At 55.7% G+C, this 24,977-nt stretch overlaps 1 protein-coding gene across 2 annotated transcripts in view; it reads right to left on the reverse strand.

The window, feature by feature from the left end:
* Nucleotides 1–9,997: 9,997 nt before the first annotated feature.
* The window catches only part of TSPAN33 (tetraspanin 33), a 28,684-nt gene continuing 13,704 nt past the window's right edge, over nt 9,998–24,977 (reverse strand). For both annotated transcript variants that reach the window (XM_077837596.1, XM_077837589.1), the window contains exons 2-8: nt 18,174–18,231; nt 17,665–17,792; nt 16,501–16,575; nt 15,681–15,776; nt 14,514–14,642; nt 11,687–11,848; nt 9,998–10,565 (exon numbers count right to left, since the gene is read on the reverse strand). In XM_077837596.1, the coding sequence (XP_077693722.1) occupies nt 10,464–10,565; nt 11,687–11,848; nt 14,514–14,642; nt 15,681–15,776; nt 16,501–16,575; nt 17,665–17,792; nt 18,174–18,231 (750 nt within the window). In that variant the 3' untranslated portion in view covers nt 9,998–10,463. The remainder of the gene's footprint in view (nt 10,566–11,686; nt 11,849–14,513; nt 14,643–15,680; nt 15,777–16,500; nt 16,576–17,664; nt 17,793–18,173; nt 18,232–24,977) is intronic.

Genomic DNA, 24,977 nt, shown 5'->3' on the forward strand with positions numbered 1-24,977 from the left:
CTTGGCCAGCCTCGCCCCGCGGCCCCCCCGCGCCCAGGATCATCCTAGCGCCCCCCCCCCCAGTATCCACCCCTCAACCTGCCCCCTTCGCTCCCGCAGCCCCGGGGGGCATTCCCGGGGCAGGCTGCCTTGCCCCCAGCACCGAGCTCCCCAAAATGTCCCGCGGGAGGGAGGGACGGGCCTTGAAAACGCGGCTCCCCCCCCTTCCCAGCCCCCGATCCTTGCGCGCACAACCCAAAAAGTTTGCAAGGGAAAAGAGGAAAGTTGGAAAACAGGCCACCCCCCCGCGGAATCCTCCACCTCCCCCTGCTAGAAACTTGTCTTGCGCCTTCTCCTTCCCTGCCTCCTTTGTTGTCCTTGCTCCTTTCTCAGGAATGCACAGGCTGGAGGGAGCCAAAAAGGGCGAGAGGGAGCGAGGGAGCGGGGCCCTCCCCCTGCTCCGCACGGAGAGCGGCAGGAGAAACGTGGGGAGCAGAAAGGCAGCCCCTCGCCTGGCTGCCTAGCAGCGGGGATCTGTCTGCAAGTAAGGGGGAGGCAGCCCCCACCCCCAAATCGGGGGCCGGTCAGCCGGCAGCAGCGCCCGGGAGAAGAGAGCTCCCCTGGGGCTCGAGCTTTTATGGCACATTTTGGGCAGGACAAAGGGACCGCACAGTGCCCCGGAGCAGGGGAGAAGTGTGTGGGGACGCGTGTGTCTTAGTCCAACTCCAGGTTGTTCCACTTCCAGGCGCTGCCCTTCGGCATCGGAGCCCGATCCCGCTCGCTGCCCTCTGCAAGGGAAGCCAGGTTCATAGGATCCTAGCCCCTGAGGGCTGGAAGAGACCGCAGGAGGTCCTCGAGTCCCCTTCTGGAAGCGCCCTGCTTTTGAAAAGGACTCGCACCCCCCGATTTGTCAAACGCGGCTGGGAGCCACAACCTCCGTCTGAATCCGCCCCCCCCCTTCAAAGCCTTTGTCCGCAGACCCTGGTTTGGATCGCAGAATCCAGACCCCCCGGGCAGTGGTTTTCAAGCAGGGGGAGGGGCGGGTCTGTGAGCCCCTTGGGGGTCCACAGACTGTGTCTAAGATTTCCAAAGGGGTCCGCTCCTCCGTTTGAAAATGTTTGGGGGTCCGCCCATGAAAAAAGGTTGAAAACCCCCGATCTAGGGCAATGGCTCTCCACCTTTCCAGGCTCCTGTACCCCTTTCAGGAGTCCCATGGGTCTCGTGTACCCCCAAGTTTCTCCTCACTTAAAAACGACTTGCTCACAAAATCACATAAAAACACAAGTGTCACAAAAAGAACAGGAGGACTTGTGGCACCTTGGAGACTAACCCATTTATTAGAGCCTAAGCTTTCCTGAGCTACAGCCCACTTCATCGGATGCCGTAACTCAGGAAAGCTTAGGCTCAAATAAATGGGTTAGTCTCCAAGGTGCCACAAGTCCTCCTGTTCTTTTTGCAGATACAGACTCACACGGCTGCCACTCTGAAAAGTGTCACGGTCACACTACTACTGAAAAGCATGCAGACTTCCTCATTTTTACCATATAATTATAAATCAATTGGAATATAAATATTGTACTCACACTTCAGTGTATCCTAGATACAGCCCTCTAAACAAGACATTGTATGAAATTTTAGTTTGTACGGACTTCACTAGTGCTTTTTACATAACCTGTTGGAAAACTAGGCCAAGATCTAGATGAGTTGAGTACCCCCCGGAAGACCCCTGCGTGCCACCAGGGATATGTCGACCCCTGGTAGAGAACCACTGACCTAGGGCAGTAGTTTGGGGCTGCTAATGCCCCTCCCCCATCAACCTAAGGTTTTTGGAAGTTCCCCCTTTCTGGCCCAGATCTGTGATCATCCGTTTTCAGTAAATCCTTTCAGTGGATTTTGTATCACTCCAGAACATATTTAAATATATCTTACACATTAATGATATATATTATTATTTAGCTATTGCTCACCTATAGAAGAGCTACGTATTAGCTCATTTCATGGAATATCAGGGTTGGAAGGGACCTCAAGAGGTCATCTAGTCCAACCCCTTGGGGCAGGACTACCAATCCCCAATTTTTGCCTCGGATTCCTAAATGGCCCCCTCAAGGATTGAAATCACAACCCTGGGTTTAGCAGGCCACTGCCCAAACCACAGAGCTATCCCTCCCCCCTGTGGATTCTCCAAGCCACTTTTAAGCCCCATTGTGTAGATCCTAGACAAACTAAACATAAAAAACCAACAGTCCCTTTGCAGCTGAATTTACAATCTGTATTTCCCCTGCTGGTTCCAGGCCTGTCTTTGCCCCAGTTTTTGTTCTACATGCCCACCAGTGCCCTCTCCGTGGTGCAGACCCGCTTGTGGTGGCAGTCACGTTTGAAGACGGCACGGATGTTTTTACCACTGGCTCCAATTCAGAGCAACTGTCAACAACGTGGGGATAAAAACACCAGCAGGGCCCGGTCCCCGCTGGTTCCCCCGGGGGCTGCCTGGGGAACACTATTCATGGATAGGGTAGATAAATAGCAGGGTCTTCAGCAACCCAGCTGCTGCAAAACTTAGCGGTGGGGGGAGGGAGGCTGGACCCAAATGCACCACCCCTGAAACAAGCTTGTGACCTCAGCTGCATGCTGGTGCTCCAACCACCTGCTAACCTGCAATGCCAGGCAGCGAGCTGCCTGCAAATTCCCCATCAGCATGGCGACTGGGAAGTGGGTCCCAGCCAGCATCAGAGAGCAGTCTACTGGCCCAGTCCCAGACAGCGCTCCCCTTTCAAGTCGACTTTTAGGACAGTGAGTGTACATCTGTATGAAGAGAGGCAGCACGGGTCTAATAATTAGGATGGGGGAATGGTGCCAGATCACCTGGGCACCGCATTTAAACCACCCCACCTCAATTTCCCCCTCTGTAAAATGGAGATAATATGCATGCTGGTAAAGAGCTTTGAGCATCTTACATAACAGATATGAGCACAAAGTTATGGTGAGCCCCTTTGTGCTAGTGGGGGAGGCTGCTGGGATTCAACAGCTGGGGTTCTAAGGTCAAGCCCCCCCAAAATTAAGCCCATTCAGTGTTTTGTATTTAAATATACAGACACAGCTGCTTAAATAATCTTAGGTTCTTAACCTCGCAAACGTATTGCTTTAACCCAAAACCACCCTAGGAAAGAAGGAGGATGTGTGGTGCTAACCTGTCCAAGGTTTTAGGGACTTTTTAAAACCAAGGAATTTCAGCTTAGGTACTGCCCAGCTAAGGGTGAGAACGTGGCCCCCTCACAGAGCCACTTACTACTTCGTATCTGAGAATTTCGATGATCTGCTTTTAAAGTAGTAAAGAGATTCTCAGGGAAAGATCCAGGGGGTGCTGGAAAAGGCCATGGACTGGGACTTGGGCTCTATTCCTGGCTCAAGCACCAACTTCCTGTCTGACCTTCACTTTGCTTCCATCTTGTCTGTTTAGACGGTGAAGCCAGCTCTCCACTCCAGCCTTACGTCGCTCTAACTACGTCACTCAGGGGGGTGAAAAATCCACGCCCCGGGCAGGATGTAATTTACTGACCTAACCCCCGATGGAGACAGCAAAAGGAGAGCTTTTCCCATCAACGTAGCAACTATCGATGGGGGCTGGATCACTTGGTGATTCCCTGTTCTGTTCATTCCCCCTGGGGCACCTGGCACTGGCCACGGCCAGAAGACAGGACACTGGGCTAGATGGACCTTTGGCCTGACCCCACATGGCCATTCTTACGTTCTCTCGCGGAGATGGATTAACTACGCTGACAGGACAGCTTCTCCCATCGGCCTAGGAGCATCTCTGCTTAAGCGCTACGGGGCCTAGCCGCATTGGTGCAGCTGCGCCGATGCCGCGTTTTAAGCGTAGACCTGCCCTAAGTGTGACGCGAGCAGACCAGGTGTCAGCTCGTGCCAAGGCCCCGGGGCCTCCATGGAACACTGGCAGACGTAGGGCTGGAAACCAGTCTGGCTCACGTGTGCTTACATGCTGGTAGAACAGAGGTTACGTTTAGCAGAATGTGATTAGTCTTTATGGAACGCCTGTCGGACGCTGCATGTAGCGATCTCACTTGTAAGCTGTCGCCCACGTTATAAGGGGTTTGCCTTGTAAACCTCTGCAACTCACCCTGCAGGAAAGACGCATTAACTCATGTAAGATGCTGGCTTCCTACAAAAGGTGTTAGTCCTGCCCCCCAAGAAGGCCCATTGAAACCAAACGAACCACTGTGACTCATCAATGAACAAAGATTTTAATTGCATTCCTCCCTGCCCCCCCCCCCCCCGCTCCCATGAAGAAGAAACCACCATGTGAATTCATCCCAGCAGCTCAAACTCTGGGAGGAAGGGAATAAAAATCGCCAAGAAGAAACTGGGGCTACATCCACACTAGAGAGCTTACAGAGGCACCTCTGTAATACTCTCAAGCAGCCGCTTTATGCCAACGGGAGAGAGCTCTTCCACCGCCATAATTAAAGCACCCTCAAGGAGCAGTGCTGGCGGGAGAAGCTCTCCCGTCGACACAGCGGTGTGCGCACAACCCCGTGTGCTGGCAAAACTTATGTCGCTCAGGGTGGGGTTTTTCATACCCTTGAGGGACGTAAGTTTTGCCCTCGTAAGTGGTAATGTAGACTGGGTCTCTGTGCTGCTTGGACTTCAGAAAGGGCAAGATTTCTAAGCAGAAGCAAGGGATCCCCAGCTGCTTGGCCTGGGTTAGCCCTAGAGGACATGTAGAGCTTGCATATTACAGCAGCTTCTAGTACCATTGAGTCACTCCAAGCAGCTTGACAAGCTCTTTGGGAGTGGAACAGGGTCTTACTGTGCGTTCATACAGCTCCTAGCACAATGGGGCTCTGAGCACAGTTGGCCTCTCCAGGCACTATTCATACAAACAGCAGATCAAGCTACTCCTTACAGGTGATTAGTAAAGAACAACAGCTAGGTTGTGGCTTCTGTGATGTCTAACGAGAGTGTGGAAGATTTCTCCTGCCCCCCCCACCCCGCCACTTGGTGCTTGCCTAGAAACCTCCAGTCTGGCTTTCCCCAGTTTTTGCTGGAGCTGTCTTTGGAGAGCCAGATAAGCAGGGCAGGGTCCTTCTGTGCCTTTAATTGACAGGACAGCAAGGGTACTGGTTCAGCAGAAATCTCATCTCCTGCTTGTCCTGTGTTTGAGTTACAGAGACATTAACAAGAGAGACATGTGCAGCGCTTGGGGGGTGGGTATCTTTGCTGCCCCCCATGTCTGGTCAGGAGCTATACCCCTTATAACACTAAACTAGGCCTTCCTTATCTCACTTGCCAGCCATGTCTGCAGCCATTCAGGAGTGGACTCTGAAGGAAGCCCCACGCCTGTCCAGCTAGGTTGGAGGGACAAGGGCTATGATGTGGGGAGACAGACAGCTGGTCCCCTGAGGGAACACAAGAAAATCCATCGAAGGAAGTTTTCCTCCTTAAAGGAGATTGGCCAGTGCTATCAGTCAGAGCTGATCCTCGTAGAGCTCAGCCCTCATTTATGACAGTCCTTGAACCAGCCCAGTTCTACTGTCTTGGCTTCTGAGCCAGGTCTCACCCAAGCAGGCTTGTATTCTCTACCCCTGGGCTGCTCGTCTGGTGGGACACGACCCAGCTGGGATGAGGGGGGTACTCACCCAGCACAAAGCCCACATCCCAAAGTGGCAGAAAAGAGACGGCCAGGATGCAAATCCCTGCTGCAAAGGATGGGGGGAATATGGAGGCGTGCCGGACAATTTGGTGGCTCCAAAGGGAGTTGAGAAGCATAGCTCTGTTTCTTCATGCCAGCCCTCCTCCTAGCCCCCAACAAAGCCCCCTGCATTAGCACACCAGGATAGGTGTGTGCAGTGTGACTTGGCCATTCCTTGCCTTACTCACATACAGTGTGTTTGGTCTGTACAACCCAGGCCCGCCCCAGTCATTTGCACAGAGACGATCTAGCTTTCTCCACCACGAAAATCTGCTCACAGCTGGGCCCTCCAGCCGTAGGGCTGGACTGGACACTGCTCTTTTACTCGCCCCTGGAGACATTAGCGCAGAGTCCCTGGCTCAGTCTCTCCCAGCCCGTGGAGCTGAAACATAGCCAAGGCGCTGGGGTGGGGGGTGGGGAGAGGAGACACGCAGGGGGACCACACACTGAGCCCAAAGCTGGCAGCTTCAGCCGGGGCTGAGCCCTCCCTGCCTTTCCCAGCAAGCTGAATGGAGCCAGCCGAAGAAAACCCCACCCCCGTTCACAGTGAGCGCGGCCTGCTGAAAAGCTGCAGCAGGGCCATCAGAACTGGGGGAAGGCACGGGGGGGGGGCCTGTTTCCAGGGAGGGAGCCTGGGGCCAGCTCCAGCGGCTGGAAGTGCAATGGGGGCGGATTCGGAAGCAGCAGAGATGGAGCCCATGCAGTTGCTGGCCCTCTTCCAAACAGCCCAGGGCCCAGTTTGTCGGGACGCCAAGGAGCGATCTCCGCTCAAGACCCTGAGCCCCTTCTTATCCCCTTTCAAAGAGGATGGGGCGGGAGAAGGGGCGTGTGGGAAGAGAGAGTTGTACTTCTGTGACCTCCCGGTGCCGTCGTCACCCAAACCCACGCGGTGCCTGCATGGAACCAGTAAGGGAGGAGAGGGCCCACTGCAACCCAGCAGGGCAGCGAGCAGCACTGGGCTGCAATTAGAAGAAAGCTCGGCTGCCCAGAAGGAAGAGGTTCCTGACAGCGAGGGGTCTGCTGGGCTGGGGGCACTTATGAGTAGACAGGACAGCCTCCTCAATGGTACAATTCTGTCCTGGCAGGCGTGCTGGAACAATCGGTGCTGAGAGCCACCGCACCAAACTGTAAACCCTGCATATAATGGAAACCACTTCAAGCCGAGAGGCAAGGAGGTGGTAAGACCCCTAATTCCAGCACCCATGTGCACAGTTCAAGGAGCATGGCAGGATAGATTCAGAGCCTGGAAAGGGACCATCACGCAGATCGAGCATGACGTGCATCACACTGGCCTCGAATTTCACCCAGCCGTTCCTGCATTGAGACCAGCAGCTCAGCATCAAACCAGGGCAGGAGCTGCCATCTTGGCCCCAGCACTGTTACCAAGTTGCATTCCCCTAGTGCCTAGGAGCCCCCCGTCACTGACCAGGCCCCTGCTGTGCTCGATGCTGTGCAAACAGGACAGACAGATGCATTAGGAAGGGAGAGATTCTCCAGGCCAGCCGCCAATTCCCCTTCCCAGAGTACTGTTCAATCAGGCCAGGGGCGGGGGCCTGAGCAGCTTCTACACCTTGCCCCTGCCTACACACGGGGGCAACACACACTCGAGACAAGCGCCACCCTACGAGCTTGGTAGACAGCGATTCTGATATATGCACTGACCCAAGTAGCGTAGCAGGCTGCTGTCGACTATGAAACCTCAGACGCTCCTGCTCCAAAGAGCACAGAGCACTCTGCTCCTTGAACGGAAGGAGAATCTGCATGAGCAATACAGTGCTTATGACCCAGTTGAGCTGTTCTGATTCCATCCAGCAGAGGGCAGGAGCGTGCACACGCACGCGTTTTATTCCAGGGCAGGTGCAGTACAGAGAAAACCAAACTGTAACTTCAGCCGGAACCCGACTTGCTTTCATTCTCCGCAGAAGCAAAGGAAAACATCACAGAGGAGTTAATTTCACAGACAAATATCGAACCCATGTGTTACTTACAAACCTCCGAAAAGAGAGAAGTCTGTGCCGTTCCCACCCTTTGTACAGTGTTCAGAATATCTATCTGTGCATGTTCCCAGAGGCCCGTTACAGCCTCTCCATGCCAGGAGGAGATGCTGCCTCTTGGGGGCAGGAGAGAACACAAGCAGATGTCATAGAATATCAGGGTTGGAAGGGACCTCAGGAGGTCATCTAGTCTAACCCCCTGCTCAAAGCAGGACCAATCCCCAATTTTTTGCCACAGATCCCTAAATGGCCCCCTTAAGGATTGAACTCACAACCCTGGGTTTAGCAGGCCAATGCTCAAACCATGTCCATCCACAGAGGTAACACACACACAGATCATAGGGTCTCGCCCTCCACCGTGGGGCAGCTAGTGGTGTTTGCAGGGCACACGCTAACTGAGTGTTACTGGCGGAGGGGAAGAATGGTTGTACCTTCCTCTGACCACCTGGCACCAGCCCCTGTCCAAGATAAGCTGCCCACAGGCATTAGGGCCGCAAGGGACTGTTACGAACATCTCGTCTGACTTCCTGCAGAGCACAGGCTGGAGAATTCTGCCAAGTGACACCTGGATCAGGCCCATAATGGTGGTTGAATTGGGGCAACTTTTAGAAAGTCACCCAGCCTCGATGCAAAGGGCCCACCTGATGGAGAAGCAGCCCCATCCCTGGGGAAGCTGTTCTAATGGTCCATTACTGGGAACAATTTGCACCATATTTCCAGTTTCAACTCTGCCAACTCCCAGCCCTGGGATCATGTTCCACCTTTGCCTGCTAGGCTAAGGAGCCCCCCAGTATCAAATATCTTCACTAGATGGATGAGCCACTGGTTCGGATGCAGCAAACCCTATGGGAAGAGATGCTGTACTGCTTTTCCTTTTTTCAGAGTAACAGCCGTGTTAGTCTGTATTCGCAAAAAGAAAAGGAGGACTTGTGGCACCTTAGAGACTAACCAATTTATTTGAGCATGAGCTTTCGTGAGCTACAGCTCACTTCATCGGATGTGTTCTCTCAGTCCCACCCTGCCTGGGTCACCCACGCCAGGCTGACGACTGCAAACCCGTTACCCCGATCGCTTCCTGCCACGCCGCCCCTCATCGCTGCCTTACACAAGGGGGTAGGGTGGGCATCTCTCGCCAGCAATGTTGGATAGGTATAGAGCGTTTGGATACAAAACTGCTTACCTCCTCCTGCCTCTGTGCTAACAGTGTGACTTCGTCCCCCTTAGCGGTGACACCATGGACACAGGTTTATGAGCCTGTTCCTGTCTGAGCTAACAGACTTGGTCCTTTAGCTCAAACAGTAGCAGCTTACGTTTCTAGAGCCAGAGATTGCAGGTTCAATCCCTGCGGATGGATCCAATCAGGAGCATCATCGTACACACAGCAGAGAGAGCTCAGCAAGAAAGCAGCTGCTCTGAGGGTTTAAAATCCCAAAATTCGAGGCTTGGGGGAGCTGAATTCTGTGTAGCCAGACTGGTAGAAGCTACCACCATTGATGGCCCTGCCAACTGGACTCTTCTGTGCCCAGAACTGGCCACTCCACTGCAGTCTCTGCTCTATGCTTGAGGGTCTGCTGCTTCAGTCCCTTCCCACAGCCAAGCTCCCGGGGCCGCGGGCCACATCGGATGGACCTGGAGTAGCCAACGCACCCTCCGATCTTTGGCTGTGTCCACTGAACTCGAGAGTCCAGAGCCAAGACCCACGAGGGCCTCCGGCTAGACTACAAACCCACAGATCGAGGGCTTCCCAGAGCTGCTGACAGCTGCTGCCTGCCACAGGGATCAGCTTTGAGAAACTCGGCCTCTCGGGAGGTTTCCAAGAGCCCAAACAGTCACCTCCAAGGCAACCCAGCTGTGTGCTGCAGAGATACCAGCCCTGCCAGGGACCGCGGTGAGTCTTCCCCGGCAGAGAGTAACAACGGTCAGCGCTGCCTGGGCAGGGACTGGAAGCCCTAGCGGTGAAAGGCTTCATATCCTGTGCCCAAGACCCACTTCAGACTCAGACGGTGCCCCCAGACTGGAGTCAGTGCCCTGGAGGGCTGGGCTCCAAACCCCATTCCTGCCCCTCCTCCCCCACCCCAGAGTCTGGTTTTTGGCAACTAGTTACATCCTCTAGCCCTCCCCCCTTAGCAGCCCCCTCCTGATATATTTAAGCCAGAGGAGCATCAGTAAAGATCAGTGCAGGGTCGGGGGCTGATCATTCTCCTGTCTGGTGTCACTCCCATCTGGATACAGGCAGCTGGTCCAGGGCTGGGAAGCTGGCAAGGCCCCCCTCCCCGTGCTCCAAGACCACACAAGAGGAAAGAAGCTTGTACCTGCATTATACCCCCCACCCCCCACTTACCTCCCTTCCATACCAGCCAGCCCAGCTGTGCCCTAGTAGCACCAATGCGTCAGCCTTCTAGGGGAAGACGCAGCCAAGCCAGCTCTCAAGGCAATTCCCAGAGAGGGCAGCTGGGAAATATTTTGCTCTTTTCCCTCTTAAAAAAAAAAAAAAACACACCCCAAAAAATGCTGCCCAAAAAAGGGACCACGATGTCAGTTACTTGGGCAGGGACGCTACAGATGATGCCTGAGATGCAGCAGCTTCTCACTGCCGGCCTTGGGGGCTGCGGGGGGGTCTTCTGCTCTCCGGGGGGCTACCCCCCTGTCCCGTCCCGTGCAGGGCAGGGTGAGCAATCGCAGGGGAAAAATGCAGGTCTCTTCTTCCTCCCCACGCCATTCCCTGCCGGAGGGGCGAGAAACACTTCCCCAGCAAGGAAGCCCTCGCTCGTCTCGGTTGGGTTTCAGTTCCAAGGATCCGCTCGGTGCTGCTGATTGTAGAGCTGCAGCTTGATCTGGTCTTTGATCTGGTTACTGAGGATCTGGGAGAGCAGGATTCCCACCAGCTGCAAGGAGAGGAAAGTGCCACAGGCTGAACCCCCCCGGGAGGACTCAGGAACAGGTGAGTGCGCGGCTCCAACTGGGAACAGCCGGCATCCCCGCCGGCCAATCGGTGTGCTCCCCTCCTGAGGTGAAGCCAATCGGAAAGCTCTCGCCCAGCGACAAGCACACGGCTATTGACGAGAATAACCGTCGTTTACGTCTGGTGTTAGAATCGTAGACTATCAGGGTGGGAAGGGACCTCAGGAGGTCATCTAGTCCAACCCCCTGCCCAAAGCAGGACCAATCCCCAATTTTTGCCCCTGATCCCTAAATGGCCCCCTCGAGGATTGAACTCACAACCCTGGGTTTAGCAGGCCAGTGCTCAAACCACTGAGCTATCCCTCCCCGCTCTCGAGAGAGACTCGCGGCCCAGGCTGGAGCTGGGAAAGGGGCGAGCGGGCCAGGCAAAGGCTCCCCCCACGCCCAGTAACTGTGCCGAGCCCGACCCACAGCCTGCTCCAGCCCCGGGCTCCCCCCACAGCTCTGCCAAGCTCCGCAGCCAGGGCCCCAGTGCAAGCCGAGGCTTCCTTAGGATTCCCCCCCGAGTTACACGCCCAAAGTCAAAACACGCCCTGAATTGGGAAGCAATTCTTCCCCACTCCCATCCCAGGGCATGTTAGCACGGACCACGGTGAGGGTTTTTTCCCTGCTCTCTCTGAAACACCCAACAGGGATTCTTCGCTAGGGTTAGATGGGTCCATTCTGCACTCCAGCCCCTGCCATGTCATGGGTGGGGGAGGGGGAAACAGCCCTTCCCCGTTGGAGTGCTTCTAGCATCCCAGACCCACCACTGACGTGGGGGGCGTGAATACACCCCTCAGATCTAGGAGTGCCCTATCCCCGGCTCCAAATCTAAGGAGCCATTCCCTTTTAATCCCTGCTCCAGATAACCTGGCTCTCATTATCCTGTGGGGGCTATACCAAGTAGGCTGGGCCTGTCCCCTGCTCCCTTCCGCCAGAGCTAACGGGGGTGGGTGGGTGCAGAAACCTCTCCCCCCCCCCGCAGTTTGAGTGCAAACACCAGACGCTCTGGCCCCAGCAGAGCGCATCCCGGGGGGGGGGGAGGAGGAGGGGGGGAAACTACCTGTGGAATGGCCAAGCCGAGCGCGATGCCCCCCAGCAGGAAGAGGTTGCTGTGAATCCAGTTCACCAGCTTGTCGATGCAGCCGTTGGTGTAGATGAACTCACTGGCCTCCAGGTAGTTCATGGCTTGCATCCCCTGGCCACACATGGTGTTGATGACGGCCTGCAGGGAAGCACCAGGGCAGGTGACAGCGAGCCGGGGCCCCGGGGATGGATAGCCTCGTGCGGCCACGCCTCGCACACCGCCACGGGCCGCACAAGTCGCTCCGGTTCCCTCGCACGCCTGCGGGATGGGGGTCGGGCTTTCCCTAGCTGCTGCCTAGTGGCACGTGGGACAGACCCAGGGACAGGTCCTGGCTTCCTTAGCCAACATGTCCTTGTTAACGTCAGGTTTCCCTGTATGCTCTCTCTCCCGCAAGCCCAAGCCCCAGCCCTTCCTAGTTCCCCCATCACTGGGGTATCTGGGCTCTGCAGCATGCTCCAAACTGGGAGAGCGGCCTCCTAGGGAAAGGGCAGAAGCTCCAGTGCTCGTGACTTTTCGGGAGATCCGGCTGCAGGGCATCACCTCGTCTGGTGTGGGACAGGCGGACTAGAGGGGATCCCATCCCTTCCGGACGAGGCAGCCAGGAGGAGCCATGACATACAGGAACCCACGTGAGCTGCTTTCCCATCCCACGGCATGTCCGCCGGGCATTTACCGACACAACCATGCAAGTTTCATGGGACTCCTTTTCCACCCAGTGTCTACAGCGAGGGTGTCTCCCTCATAGGAGCTGCTGGGGGGGAAGGGGGTGGGCACAAATGCATCCCTAGCGCAGCCTCATTCTCCTAGACCCACTCGGAGACCAGAGGGCCAGTACCTTGCAGGTCCCAGCCTACGTGTGATTGGTGAGAGCCTGGGAAACCCCAGAATCAGGCCCCTCGTTTGTCACCCAGGATCAGTGATCGGATCCCCCTTTTTCCTCGGGCTCAGAAACAAACAATAGCCATTTCTAGCTGTGACTGGGCCAGGGCAGCACCGGCCACCTGAATTGGCTCCCCCAGACACCCTGCCTCCAGAGGGAGAAGAATTAGCAGGGCCTACATCGATTCCTATACAATACCCCCAGCCCTCTCCTCCTACCACAGCCTTGTCACTCAGCTGATGGAGCTTCTTCCAAGCCAGCCAGGAGATGGCATGGAGAGGAGTCTACAGCCAGCCATGGCTACAGCCTGGTCAGCTGGAGCTGTAGGAACCAATGGGCTATGAGCACCCCCTAGTGGCATGAGGGTTTGTCCAGGGGCAAAGGGATCACATGCGGGACATGAATCACAGAAGTGTAGGACTGGAAGGGACCTCGAGAGGTCATCTAGTCCAGCCCCCTGCACTCAGGGCAGGACTATGTAATGACTAGACCATCCCTGACAGGTGTTTGTCTAACCTGCTCTTAAACCTCCAATGACAGAGGTTCCACAACCTTCCTGGGCAATTTATCCTAGTGCTTAACCACCCTGACAGTCAGGAAGTTTTTCCTAACGTCCAACCTAAACCATCCTTGCTGCAATTTAAGCCCATTGCTTCTTGTCCTGTCCTCAGAGGTTAAGGAGAACCATTTTTCTTTCTCCCTGTAACAATGTTTTGCATACTTGAAAACTGTTATGTCAGTTTCTCAATCTTCTCTTCTCCAGTTTAAACAAACCTAATTTTTTCAAATCTTCCCTCATAGGTCATGTTTTCTAGCCTTTTAATCATTTTTCTGGCTCTTCTCTGGACTTTCTCCAATTTGTCCACATCTTTCCCCAAATGTGGTGCCCAGAGCTGGACACAATACTCCAGTTGAGGCCTAATCAGTGTGGAGTGGAGTGGAAGAATTACTTCTCGTGTCTTGCTTACAACACCCCTGTTAATACAGCCCAGAATGATATTTGCTTTGTTTGCAACAGTGTTACACTCTTGACTCATATTTAGCTTGTGGTCCACTAGGACCCCCAGATCCCTTTCCGCAGTCCTCCTTCCTAGGCCGTCATTTCCCATTTTGTACGTGTACAACTGACTGTTCCTTCCTAAGTGAAGTACTTTGGATTTGCCCTTATTGAATTTCATCCTATTTACTTCAGACCATTTCTCCAGTTTGTCCAGATCATGTTGAATTTTAATCCGATCCTCCAAAGCACTTGCAACCCCTCCCAGCTTGGTATCGTCCGCAAACTTTATAAGCGTACTCTGTATGCCATTATTTAAATCATTGATAAAGATATTGACCAGAACTCATCCCTGCAGGACCCCACTCATTATGCACTTTCAGCATGACTGTAAAACACTGATAGCTGCTCTTTGGGAATGGTTTTCTAACCAGTTCTGCACCCACTTTATAGTAGCTCCATTGAGGTTGTATTTCCGTAGTTTGTTAATGAGAAAGTCAGAGACCGTATCAAAAGCCTTTCTAAAGTCAAGATATCTCACATCTACCACTTCCCCACATCCACAAGGCTTGTTACCCTGTCAAAGAAAGCTATTAGGTTGGTTTGACACGATTTGTTCTTGATAAATCCGTGCTGACTGTTACTTATCACCTTATAACACCTTCTAGGGGTGTTTGCAAATTGGTTGCTTAATATCTTCTCCGTTATCTTTCCGGGTACTCGAGTTAAGCTGATTGGTCTGTAATTCCGCAATTTGTCCTTATTCCCCTTTTTGCGAATGGCAGAGAGCACATGGTGGAGGAGTGCAATGCTACCCAGCTACTCGACTTAGAGACTTCCTTGGCCCTGGGTGCAGGGCAGCCACCAGAATTTGAGGGTGGCAAGGAGAGGTCCTGTTCTCAGCAGAACAGCGGGGCTGCTCTTACCTGATCAGCTGCATGCAGGCAGCAAGAGTAAGGCACAGAACAGCGCTCCCTGCTGGGGTTATCGGCCGTGCAGTTGAAATACATGTTTTGGGACCAGTCCTTGTAGGAGATACCCCCACAGCAACTGAACTGTAACGAGACAGCACAGGTCAAAGAGGGCCAGGGAAGGGGAAATTGGGCCTATGCCAAAGGGCAGGTCTTTAAAAAGAGGCCAGGTCAATTTGAATGGGCTTTTAATTTTTAGTAGGTCCTACATAAACAACAGCTTAAAAACAGAGGTAGCAGGGGAATGAAAGACTTCAATAAATACATTACTCCCCATGGAGGAGAAGAAACCTTAAGAACCAGGGAGACTGTCAGTTCGGGTCCAATTTAAAAGCGTCTGTAACGTGGCTTCATACTTTTCCAGGGTGAGACCCTGGGGGGGGGGGGGAAGACAGACACAGGGAACTCAAAGGAACCATGATTGTATTTCTTTAGCACTAGCCCCATTCCCTCCAGCCTCTGTCCCCAATCCAACATTTCTCATGGCCTACAGACAGCAGTGGAACTGGGAGAACAGGGCTCTGGGAGACAAAGGCGTAATAAGGGTCTGAGCAGAGGGGTGGGAGTATATTTAGACTCCAGATGTGCAACGCCAGCTGCACGACAGTCCTAGGACCAAGCCCGTGGCAGGAGAACAAAGAATCATTTGTGCGTATGTGCGAGAGAGTTCGGTGGGTACTTGTGACGAGCACGATTGGACTCAAACTGGGCGGGGTGTGGTGTCCGATGGCACCGCCCTCCCGCTGGAAAATGGGGGTCCACAAAGAAGCAGAAGGATGTGGGACTAGTGGAATGGGGTCTGATAGACAACGAAAGGGAACCAGAGAACTGTGGACACCCACAGCTCCAAGAAGGGATGAAGGGGAACAGATCCTGGCCCTGCAGCCTCAGAGAGGAGAGAGACCGTGATATGTGCTTTGAAAGGGAACTTGGGTCAAGGCAGGAGAGATGATTTCAGGGATGTTTTAAAGAGAGAGACTCAGCCATCCCCGCTACGGGGCGGAGAGACCCAGCCATCCCCATCACAGAGGAGGCCAGAGAGCTGGCCCAGGGCCAGTCACCCCATAGGAGGCAGGAGACCTGTTGGACGGCCATGCTTGCTGGCTCTTTAACTGGACCCACCTCCTTCTGCCCATAGTCGATGAGGTTCTGCAGGTCCAGGTCGTCGCGGTAATGCACGACGGCGTTGTTGATGATCTCGCTCACCTTCCCGCGTGCCTGGGGGAGGAATACCGAGAGGTCGCCAGGGAGATTTCCCTCCTACCAGCGTGCTTGCACACCCCTCGCCACTCGCACCTCCTCCCCTACAATTTAAGCTCACAGCTACGCCGGACGGGCGTCACCCCCAGTTTGTAGACCACACGTGGAGCCAGGGACCTGAACCCATGTTGCCTGAATCGCAGGCCAGTGGCCTCACCCCGGCCCATCCTGCCCTGCCCCCTCCACTTGTTTGGGGTGGGAAATATACTGGAAACCAAAATGCTGGCCACCGACAAGGACGACGAGGTCAGGGACCAAACCCTGGGGCAGACACGCCTCCTGCAGTGACAGCGAACCCAGCCAGCCAGCTGCACTCTGGTGCTCACGCCCCAGCAGAAGGCTGATGTGTTTGGGTCTCCAAGTCTGCCGGGGAAGCCTTGGATCAAAACAAACCTTTTCATTTACCTTTTCATTTAAATAAGATTTTAAAAAGAGGACAGTCTCTGTTCACGCCCAGACACCTTGCCTCCTGTTTGCGGTTCGGCCTCTCTGGCCCTCCATCCCCATGCAGAACATCCTTTCTCCAGAGGATCGCAGCTTAGTGAGGGAAGAAATCTATTCTCTCTTCCCAGGCAGCTCCCTGCCAATCCAGGTCTGGTCCTGCAGTTATGTTGGTGGATCCTACTCCCCCCACCACCACTTCAAAAGAACAATGCTCACCCCAGCTCTCTGGTGTATTTACCTTATCAGAGAAGACAAAGCCCAGCACTCCAGCTGCCAGCTGCAGCAGGAAGACTAAGGTCAGGCAGATTGAGAACTGCAGGAGAGAGAAAACAGCTGTCAGCAAATTGCCACGGAAGAGACAACAATGCACCATCTCTTACGGAGCAAGAGTTGCAGCTGCTTGGGTCACGGTGGTGCAATGTCACAGGGCAGCAGGACTCCAGGCCCATCACATTACATTCCCGTAGTGCCTTTTCACAGATTCCTATCTACTGACCACTTCACCCAGCACTGAAACGCAGCCACCTCTGGGGTGGAACAGAGCAGCTGTGTAGCCATGCACAGAGGACTGGTACAGGGGAGAGAGAAAACATCACTTTTGAAACTGCAGGGGACGTCAGAGAGGCAGGGTGGAGTTAATGCCCCGTGCTTGCAAAATATGCTGTGGGATCTTTACCATCCCAAAGTGCTCAGAGCCTGGGTTTTACATCTCTTCTGAAAGATGGCACCTCCTGGAGCACAGCGCTCCTGTGGCCCCTTGCCGGGTCACTGGTTCAGGGCTGAACCAGACACAACCCACCTCTAAAGCGTTGTCCATGTTGGTGCTAGCAAACCGATCCACCACGGAGAGCTCGGTGCAACCGCAGGAGAGCTGTACAGACTCCAGCGTCTGTTCTCCCCTGGCTATGCAAGCAGCTCTTACCAACACACATCCAATCAGCTGGAAGGAATGAGAAACCCTCCGTCTCTTCAGCAGAGATGCCCGGCTCAATGCCATTAAAGGCACTTTGAGTGGAAAGGGTCAGTTTCCCTGGGAGGCGCATGGTTAAGTATCTGCTGGGGCACCAGAGTTCCCCAGCTCTGGCCACTAGAGGGAGCCACAAGCTTTCCTGTAATCAGCATGGCTGGGCACCAGCCAAGATTTCATGCCAATGGGTGGGGAAGGAAATTGGAGACAGAGCAGAGACACCCTGGGTCCCATCAGTCCTGACGGCTGCCCAAGGTGCCAGTCATTGAGGGGGGACCCCCAAGCCCACTTCTGGTGGTTTCTGCAGGCTGCCCAGGTAGACAGCGGGGTCCCCATGAGGCTTCCCATCCCCTATCCTGGCTATAACCCCCATACGACTGTTCCCTGCTCCCCCGCCAGCCCAGGCTGGGATCCTGCGGCCTCCCGTCCCCTCACCGTCTGCAGCAGGCAGATGTTCTCACGCAGGGAGCCGATGCAGCCGCAGAAGGTGATCAGGAACATCAGGATGCCGACCACGATGAGCAGGATGGCGGGATCCACCGCGAGGCAGGCCATGGCCGCCTCTGCCAGGTGGGAGCAGAGGGGGTGGGGGGGGAGAGAGAGGATGCGAGAGCACAGAGCCGTTAGTCCAGCTGCACCACCCTGCCAGCAGGCCCGTGACAAACGGGAGCGGGGATGCGTCCAAGCCCCGTTTCACTGGACAAGAGCGGCAGCTTCTCCCCTCTCCCCCCAGATGGGGTTGGTTGCTTGGGTTAAATGCCAGCCGCACACAGCAGGCCGTGCTCCCTCCCAGAGACCTCACACCCCCTTAGCTGCGTTCCAGCCTCAGACCCAGGGAAAGGCTCTGCTCTCCTCCCCAAACCCGTCTGCTTCCAGGGCAGCCAGTCTCCCACCAGAAGGAGCGATCTCAGAGCCCCGACAAGGGGAAGGCGGCAGTCGCTCACCTGCGTGCTTCATCAGCCTGGCGTAGATGCCCACGGCCACCATCACCATCGAGATCATCTGTGGAGACAGGACGTGGAGATTCAGAGCCAGCCACTTGCTCGGCACTTCAGCCCACACATGCCGTGTCCCTAAATGAGGGGAGGGCACTGGGGGTCTCCAGAGGGCTCAGGGGATTGGCAATAGGATAAGGAGCCACGCTCCCTCCCCAGGCACAAGAGCAAATCCCGGTCAGCCCAGCCAAGGCTGAAAGTTACCACCATCTGAGGGGTGCTTGGGGCCTTGCTAAGTGCTAGAATATGGATATTCAGGCCTGCCTGTAAAGCGTTAAGAACTTAAGTGTATTTTTATCACTTAGCCAGTTACAGAGGTATAAAATCAGAGAATCAAAATCACCGTCCGCCTGTGTAGGGGCCTTCTCTCCCTAGGAGAGTCGGAGGCCTGGTTCTTAGGCAGGGGTGGCCAACCTGTGGCTCCGGAGTTAATATGCGGCCCCCTGTCTAGGCCCCAATTCTGGGGCTGGAGCTACAGGTGCCAACTTTCCAATGTGCCAGGGGGTGCTCACTGCTCAACCCCTGGCTCTGCCCCAGGTCCTGACCCCACTCCACTGAGCCTGCCATGCCCTCGCTCCTCCCCCCCAGAGCCTCCTGCACGCCACAAAACAGCTGATCGGGAGGTGCAGGGAGGGAGGGGGAGGGGGAGGCGCTGATCGGTGGGGCTGCCAGTGGGCGGGAGGTGCTGGGGGCAGCTGACGGGGGGCTGCTGACGTATTACTGTGGCTCTTTGGCAATCTACGTTGGTAAATTCTGGCTTCTTCTCAGGCCCAGGCTGGCCACCGCTGGGCTAAGGCCTTTGGCTACGCAGCAGGGGCAGCCATAAGCTGGGAAATGAACAGTCACGTTCTCCCATCCCAAATGAGTCACGTTGAAATAAGGTGGTGTTGGGCTGTTAGGAAGACAATCCTGTCCCGATAGTGCCCATCACCGCCAGATAAAGATGGTTAAAGAAAACTTAGTTTGATAGCATCCTGTCTGGCAAGAAATCACTTCTCAGTGGTTGTGAAACTCTCATTTCTGTATGTTTATCTTTATGGTCCCCACTTTTCTATTGTTCATCTGTCTGGTTCTCTAATTGTTTCTGTCTGCTATATAATTCATTTTGCTAGGTGTACGTTAATTAGGAGAGTGGGATATAATTGGTTGGAGAATGATGTAACTAGGTTAGGATTGGTTAATTAAATTTCAATAAAACGATGGGTTAAGGTATAGTGGAGAATATTACTATATAAACTAGGGTCAAACAGGAAACGGAAGGGAAATTGGAATCATGCTTGCTGTCTGCATGACAAGAACCAGGGGAGAGGGTGAAGGGAAAGCTCTCTAACACTAAGCAGTGTGGATAGGGCCCGTGGGCTCTGTACCCACAGCTGCTATTCCTCTGCTGGGTGTCCTTGAATGAGTCACTTTGTGCCTCAGTTTCCCTTTGTCAGCAGGTACTGGCCGAGCTTCGTAAAGCACCCATCAGCCCCAGGGCTCAGAACGCCGAGTCTCACGGTGCCCAGTGTCCACAGAACATGCCGCCACGGCAGGCGGACGGCAAGGACTGGATGGGCCCTACAGAATGCACTCCCCTCTCACCCTGGTGGGGGATCCAAGCAGGGATGGGGGCAGTACACCGGGGAAGCGTCATCCCCTTCTCTGCGGGCAGAGACTTCACGCTGCAGGGCTGTCAGCCAGCTCCTTTCACCAACTCTGGATTCACACCCACACACAGAATCAACGCCTGGAGTGATGCTCTGCAGCCAATCCGTGTAGGGGGCGTGCGCGCCATACCCTCTCCAGGTTCTCACACACACACACACACACACACCCCCCTTCCCCTTACCACGCCCGGCTGGCTGAAAAAAGCCACAGCATTTCAAGCAATCCTGTTCTCCCACCGCTCTGTTCACCCTGAAACAGCCAGCCGCCATAGCCAGGAGCTAGCCGGGAGGAGTGGACGTGGATTCTCTCTGTTCCACAGGCAGGCGGCAGTTGTGATCCGCAGACCCTACAGCCCCCTTGCCTACTGCTCTGTACAAGGCTGCCTGGCGCTTTGTGCTGGCAGACGAGTATCAACGCCCAGGGGAAGAGGCCGTCTGATTCCTGCGTCTAACCAGATTCCCAGCGAGCCAGGAGCAAATCCAGAGGGGAAGCTGGCGCCAGCCCCGGGAGGTAAAGGGGAAGCTGGCAGCAGGCTTGCCTCAGAGCCCCCTCACTAAATGCCACTGCAAAAGGAGGCTTAGAACCAAGGCTGGCCCCCTCCAGCCCCTGGGGGAGAAGCCTTGGTAACAGGCTTTACCAAGAGGCCATCATTTATCCAGCGCTGCCCAACCACTAGCCTGCTTTTTGTAGCTGGAGGAAACTGAGGCTCAGAAGCGAAGCCGCTGGCCCATGGCCGGTGCCTGGGGCAGAGCTGAGAATAGAGCCCAGGCGTCCCTACCCAGTGCTCAGCCCACCAGACTGCGCAGCCTCTGCTAGCCACTTCCTTCACTTGGGCCTCACATGGTACGTCCACAGTGCCGTTAAAGACCCCTGGCTAGCTGGCTTGGGCCAAGGGGCTGTTTAGCCATTTGGGCTGGGACCATTTGGGCTGGGTCTGGAGTTTGGGCTCTAGGACCCTGCAAGGTGGAAGGGTTGAGCCTCCACACAGCAACTCAACTGCCCCTTAGCCTGAATCAGCTGGCACGGGCCAGCCGCGGGCGTCTAATTGCAGTGTAGACCTGTCCCTGCCGGCTGGAAGGTAACAGATTCCTTCCAGGCTTCCCCCTGGGCTGGACTCTCTGTATTGATCTCATTACAGGAGGCACCAATGACAAGGCTGAATTCCAGTGTCAGTGGGATGTGAAAGTGACTTTTCACACTTGCTATGAACTATCGGGACAGGGAGTGGGGAGTACCATACGCCTATATTAGGCAAAGCCCTGATTATCGGGACTGTCCCTATAAAAATCAGGACATCTGGTCACCCTAAGCGTCAGCCACGTGCCCCAATTCCCAGGTGCTCCCATTACAGGGGAAGCAGATTGCTCCCCACGCCCCACTGCCAGGAATCAGGCCTGCTAACCCTGCACCCTCCCCACCCCACCGCAGAAGGAAGTTGCATTCTCATCGTTCTGCACTTTGAATCCAACCCTTTTTTGGGTCCTTAAAGGACAAATGGAAGAACAGAAGGTGGGAGTGGAGCGAACTTGACCACCATGGCTGCCACCCCCACCCCCCCCAGGACCCTGGACCTTCTTTCCTAACCCTCAGGGACATCCTGAGGAGACGAGGCCAGGGAGAGGGACCCAGAGGGCATCGCCACCTCTGCTGGCTACAGCGGAATCCCAAACACCCTCTGGGATGAAACAGGATCGGACTTTAACAGCAGCATCGCGACTGACTTCTTCTCTGTTCTCCAAAAAGGACGGTAATCACCATGTGTGACACCATCAAAGAAACGGTCTAACAAGGGGCGTTTCCATCTAAAACTCTCCGCAGCGTAAGGGAACAAGGGAGGCTGTTAAAACGAAGCCTGACTCAACACTTCACATTTCAAATGCTTTAGCTGCTTTTCCTTCTTTTCTTTAACTTTACTAAATACAATGGTTTTTACCTGGTGCGTTTGCCATGGTGCTAAGCCGGCTGAGGGCTCTGCACAGCCGGCCTGGTTTAACACTGTTCAGTGAAGGACAGCGACTGGGTTGGGATAACCCCTTTGACCCATTTATTGCATCTAAATTAATACAACACCCCTCAAGGGCCTTTTGCACTGCTCCCAAGAGCCATTCGTTGCTGCAGGGCCCGCGCAGGCTGCGGCTGTCCTTTCCCGGAGCCCGCGGGGTGAAGGCGGACGGAGGCCGGTGAATTCAGGCAGTTTCAAGACAACTCTCTTGTGTTTGTGGCCCCTGCATCGCTGCCCCGATAAGACAGACCGCTCGCTGCTCCCCGGCAGCTCTGAACCAAGGGACGGGGAGCGGGATGGAGGCTTACAGGCAAGTCTATCAGGGTCACAAAGGCGGCCCCGGCTGGGGAAGGACAGTCAAGCCAGAGGCTCTCCCCACTTTGGCTTCCAGCCGTTCCCCTTGGCACAGCAGCTGACGCCCGTTCCTTCCCACCCGTTCTCCCAGGCGGGAAGCAGCTTGGTATCCCCGGAGCACAGGGCCACCCCTACGCAGGCAGGGAGGCCTCTTGTCACGCAGAGCGGGCGCAGGGTAAGCGGCACATCCCTTGCCTGGCTAATGGGTCTCATTCTAACTCGGAGGAGCCAGCTGCAGTTCAGCGTCCACTGCCCCCTACTGGCTGAAAGCAGAGCGCAGCTGCCCCCTCTGTGCCCCGTCTTGGGTAAGCGGGGCTCGGCCGCAGCACCCCGCCCTTGTCCTTCATGCAGGGAGAGCCCCCCCCGGCAGCTAACCGCCCGTCCTAACCCCCACAGACGGAGCGCGCTAGCCAGGCTCACCGAGCCGAGACACGACAGACGTCCAAGCCTGATGGATGCCAGGCGCACGGAGCCGATGCTTGGACACGGAGGCACTTGTCCTTCATGCACCGCAAAGCAAGGGACGGGAGACGCGCGTCGCCCCGCCCCGCCCCAGCCGCCACGGAGAGAGGGGAAGATGGAGGCCCGGCCACCCGCTGCGCGGTTCGGGCTTCCCTCGAGGGCCTTGGCACCGGTGACCTCTCCCGACGGAAGGGAGGTTGCGAGCAGGGGTGGGAGGTGACGGGACGGCTGCTCAGCCTGAAGGAGCCCTGGGCACCAGCCTCGGAAACAGAGACTGCCACAAGATGGCTGACAAGGGGGGCGCCAACTCCCTGCTTCCCTCACCCACTGCTAAAGCACCGAGGGGCGGGAAGAGGGGAGAAATCTCCCAAGCTGTCCAGTCAGCCCCCAACCTGAAGCAGGTCTCCCACATTGCATAGGGCCAGGCAGTGCCCTAAGCAACCAGGCAGGATGCAGGGGGTGCAATTCCTGGCGCTCGTGGCCTATTCCCCAGGCCATCCAGGGATGGGACTGCCACACACCCACCAGCCTGGCAGGGACCAGCCACTTACTGTGACAGGCCGATGCCCACACTGGCGCAGCACGCCCAGATGGCGTGGAGGGGACGTTCTCCCTGACCCCACGACACCCGAGTCCACAGTCCGTGCGCCCACTGGGCCTTGCACAAAATGCCACCTTAGCCTTTACCCGGAGGGGCAGGGGAAAATAGCAGCTTCCTCGGCTTCTCCTTCTGCTGGGGAACTGCTCAGCACCAGGGGGGTGTTTGCTGCCCTGCAGAGACAGGGAGTCAGTCCGCCCCCTTCCAGCACCTCCCACCCCCCCAAAGACTCTGTGGGGGTTTGGAGCGAACGTAAAGCATCAGAGCCAGACACAGGACACATCATGTCTCCTCTGCCTCACTAGCCTGGATGCGGGAGGCTCCTGCTAGCCCAGGCAGGAGCTGAGCCCTCAGGGCAGAGAGGAGGGGAGACCTACATTGTAACAGCAGCTACGGGGGCTGCCTGTGGCCCCACTGTGACCCCCCCCCCCCCGGCCATCTGCACCCCTTCGCTGGGGCCATTTTAGTGGGTAGAGCAAACCAGTCAATGGCAAATTGCTCCCTCTCTCCTGAAGCCATGAGGTTACCCCCTGCCCCACCCGCTCAAGCAGTGACCATCCATCCCTCTGGGGCTGGTCGCATCTCTGCCCCATCTACCCCAGCTGTGACCTCTCCCCATTCTCTGCTTACCTGGGCTCACTTCACCCACATGGCTGGAAGGGCAGCAGCCCCTTCTTTCCTGCAGGGGGTGCTCGGCGGGTCACCAAACCAGCCTGAGACCCTAGCAGAGGTCTCCTGGTGGCCATAACAATCCCACCCAGCCCCGGCAGGGCGCAGAGCCAGTCCGTTGTCACTGCACAGCGACGGCTCCCATTGCCTCGTACCTGGGATGGGGAGCAGCCATCTCCGAGCAGGCATCTCCGAGCAGGCATCCCTGGCTCCTCGTCCAGCTGGTCCACACCAGGGCCAGCCCCAGGCACACAGTGGGGAGTTCATGCTCTGGTTTATACTCTGCTGTTAGCATTTCATCAGAGGACGGGCTGGGCCCAAGGTCGGAGCTGCTCTCTGCATCACTCACCCCCCCCACCCCGGCTGCCCGAGCCCTGAGAAATAGCCGACCCAGCCCTCGGGCACATGGAAGAGGAGGCTAGGCCAGGCCAGGCCTGAGAGCTTGCTGACTGGCCTTGTGCTGGAACCAACCTCTCTATTTCCAGTACTAACGCCAGGCGGCCCAGCTGAGCGGGCAGGAGCCAAGCACAGAGGCCCTTGGGCCGTTGCACATGAGCGGGAGCGCTTTCCTGGGAAGCCTAAGGTGGTGTTAGGAGGCTAACAGGTTCTGGGGGTTTAGGGAACCCTAGCAGGAACAGCCACCTCACCCCGGGGGCTTTGCTTCGCTGCTTCTTCTGAGAGCAACAGGGAAGCAAAAAAACAGCCCTGAGCATTTACATTTCAAACAGGACAGCCCCATGTTAAACAATAATCTAGGCGTTTTAAACACCCTTTATTATCTGAGCACCAGCCAAGCGCTCAGCCCTGTATCAAGCACAGACGACGGACAAGGTCGCTGCCCGGAGGAGTGCAGACTCTTAAAAATAATAATAAAAATCCTACCACCACCCAGCTCTGCCACAGAGTCTCTGTGCACAACCCCTCCCACCCTTCACATCCTTTTAGCCTGCAAGCTCTTCAGCACGAAGGCTGTCGCCTACCATAATGCAGCCTTGCTGCTCTTGGTTGGGGCCACTAG

Source organism: Eretmochelys imbricata, chromosome 1, assembly GCF_965152235.1.
Source record: "Eretmochelys imbricata isolate rEreImb1 chromosome 1, rEreImb1.hap1, whole genome shotgun sequence".
In the NCBI taxonomy this organism is placed as follows: domain Eukaryota; kingdom Metazoa; phylum Chordata; order Testudines; family Cheloniidae; genus Eretmochelys; species Eretmochelys imbricata.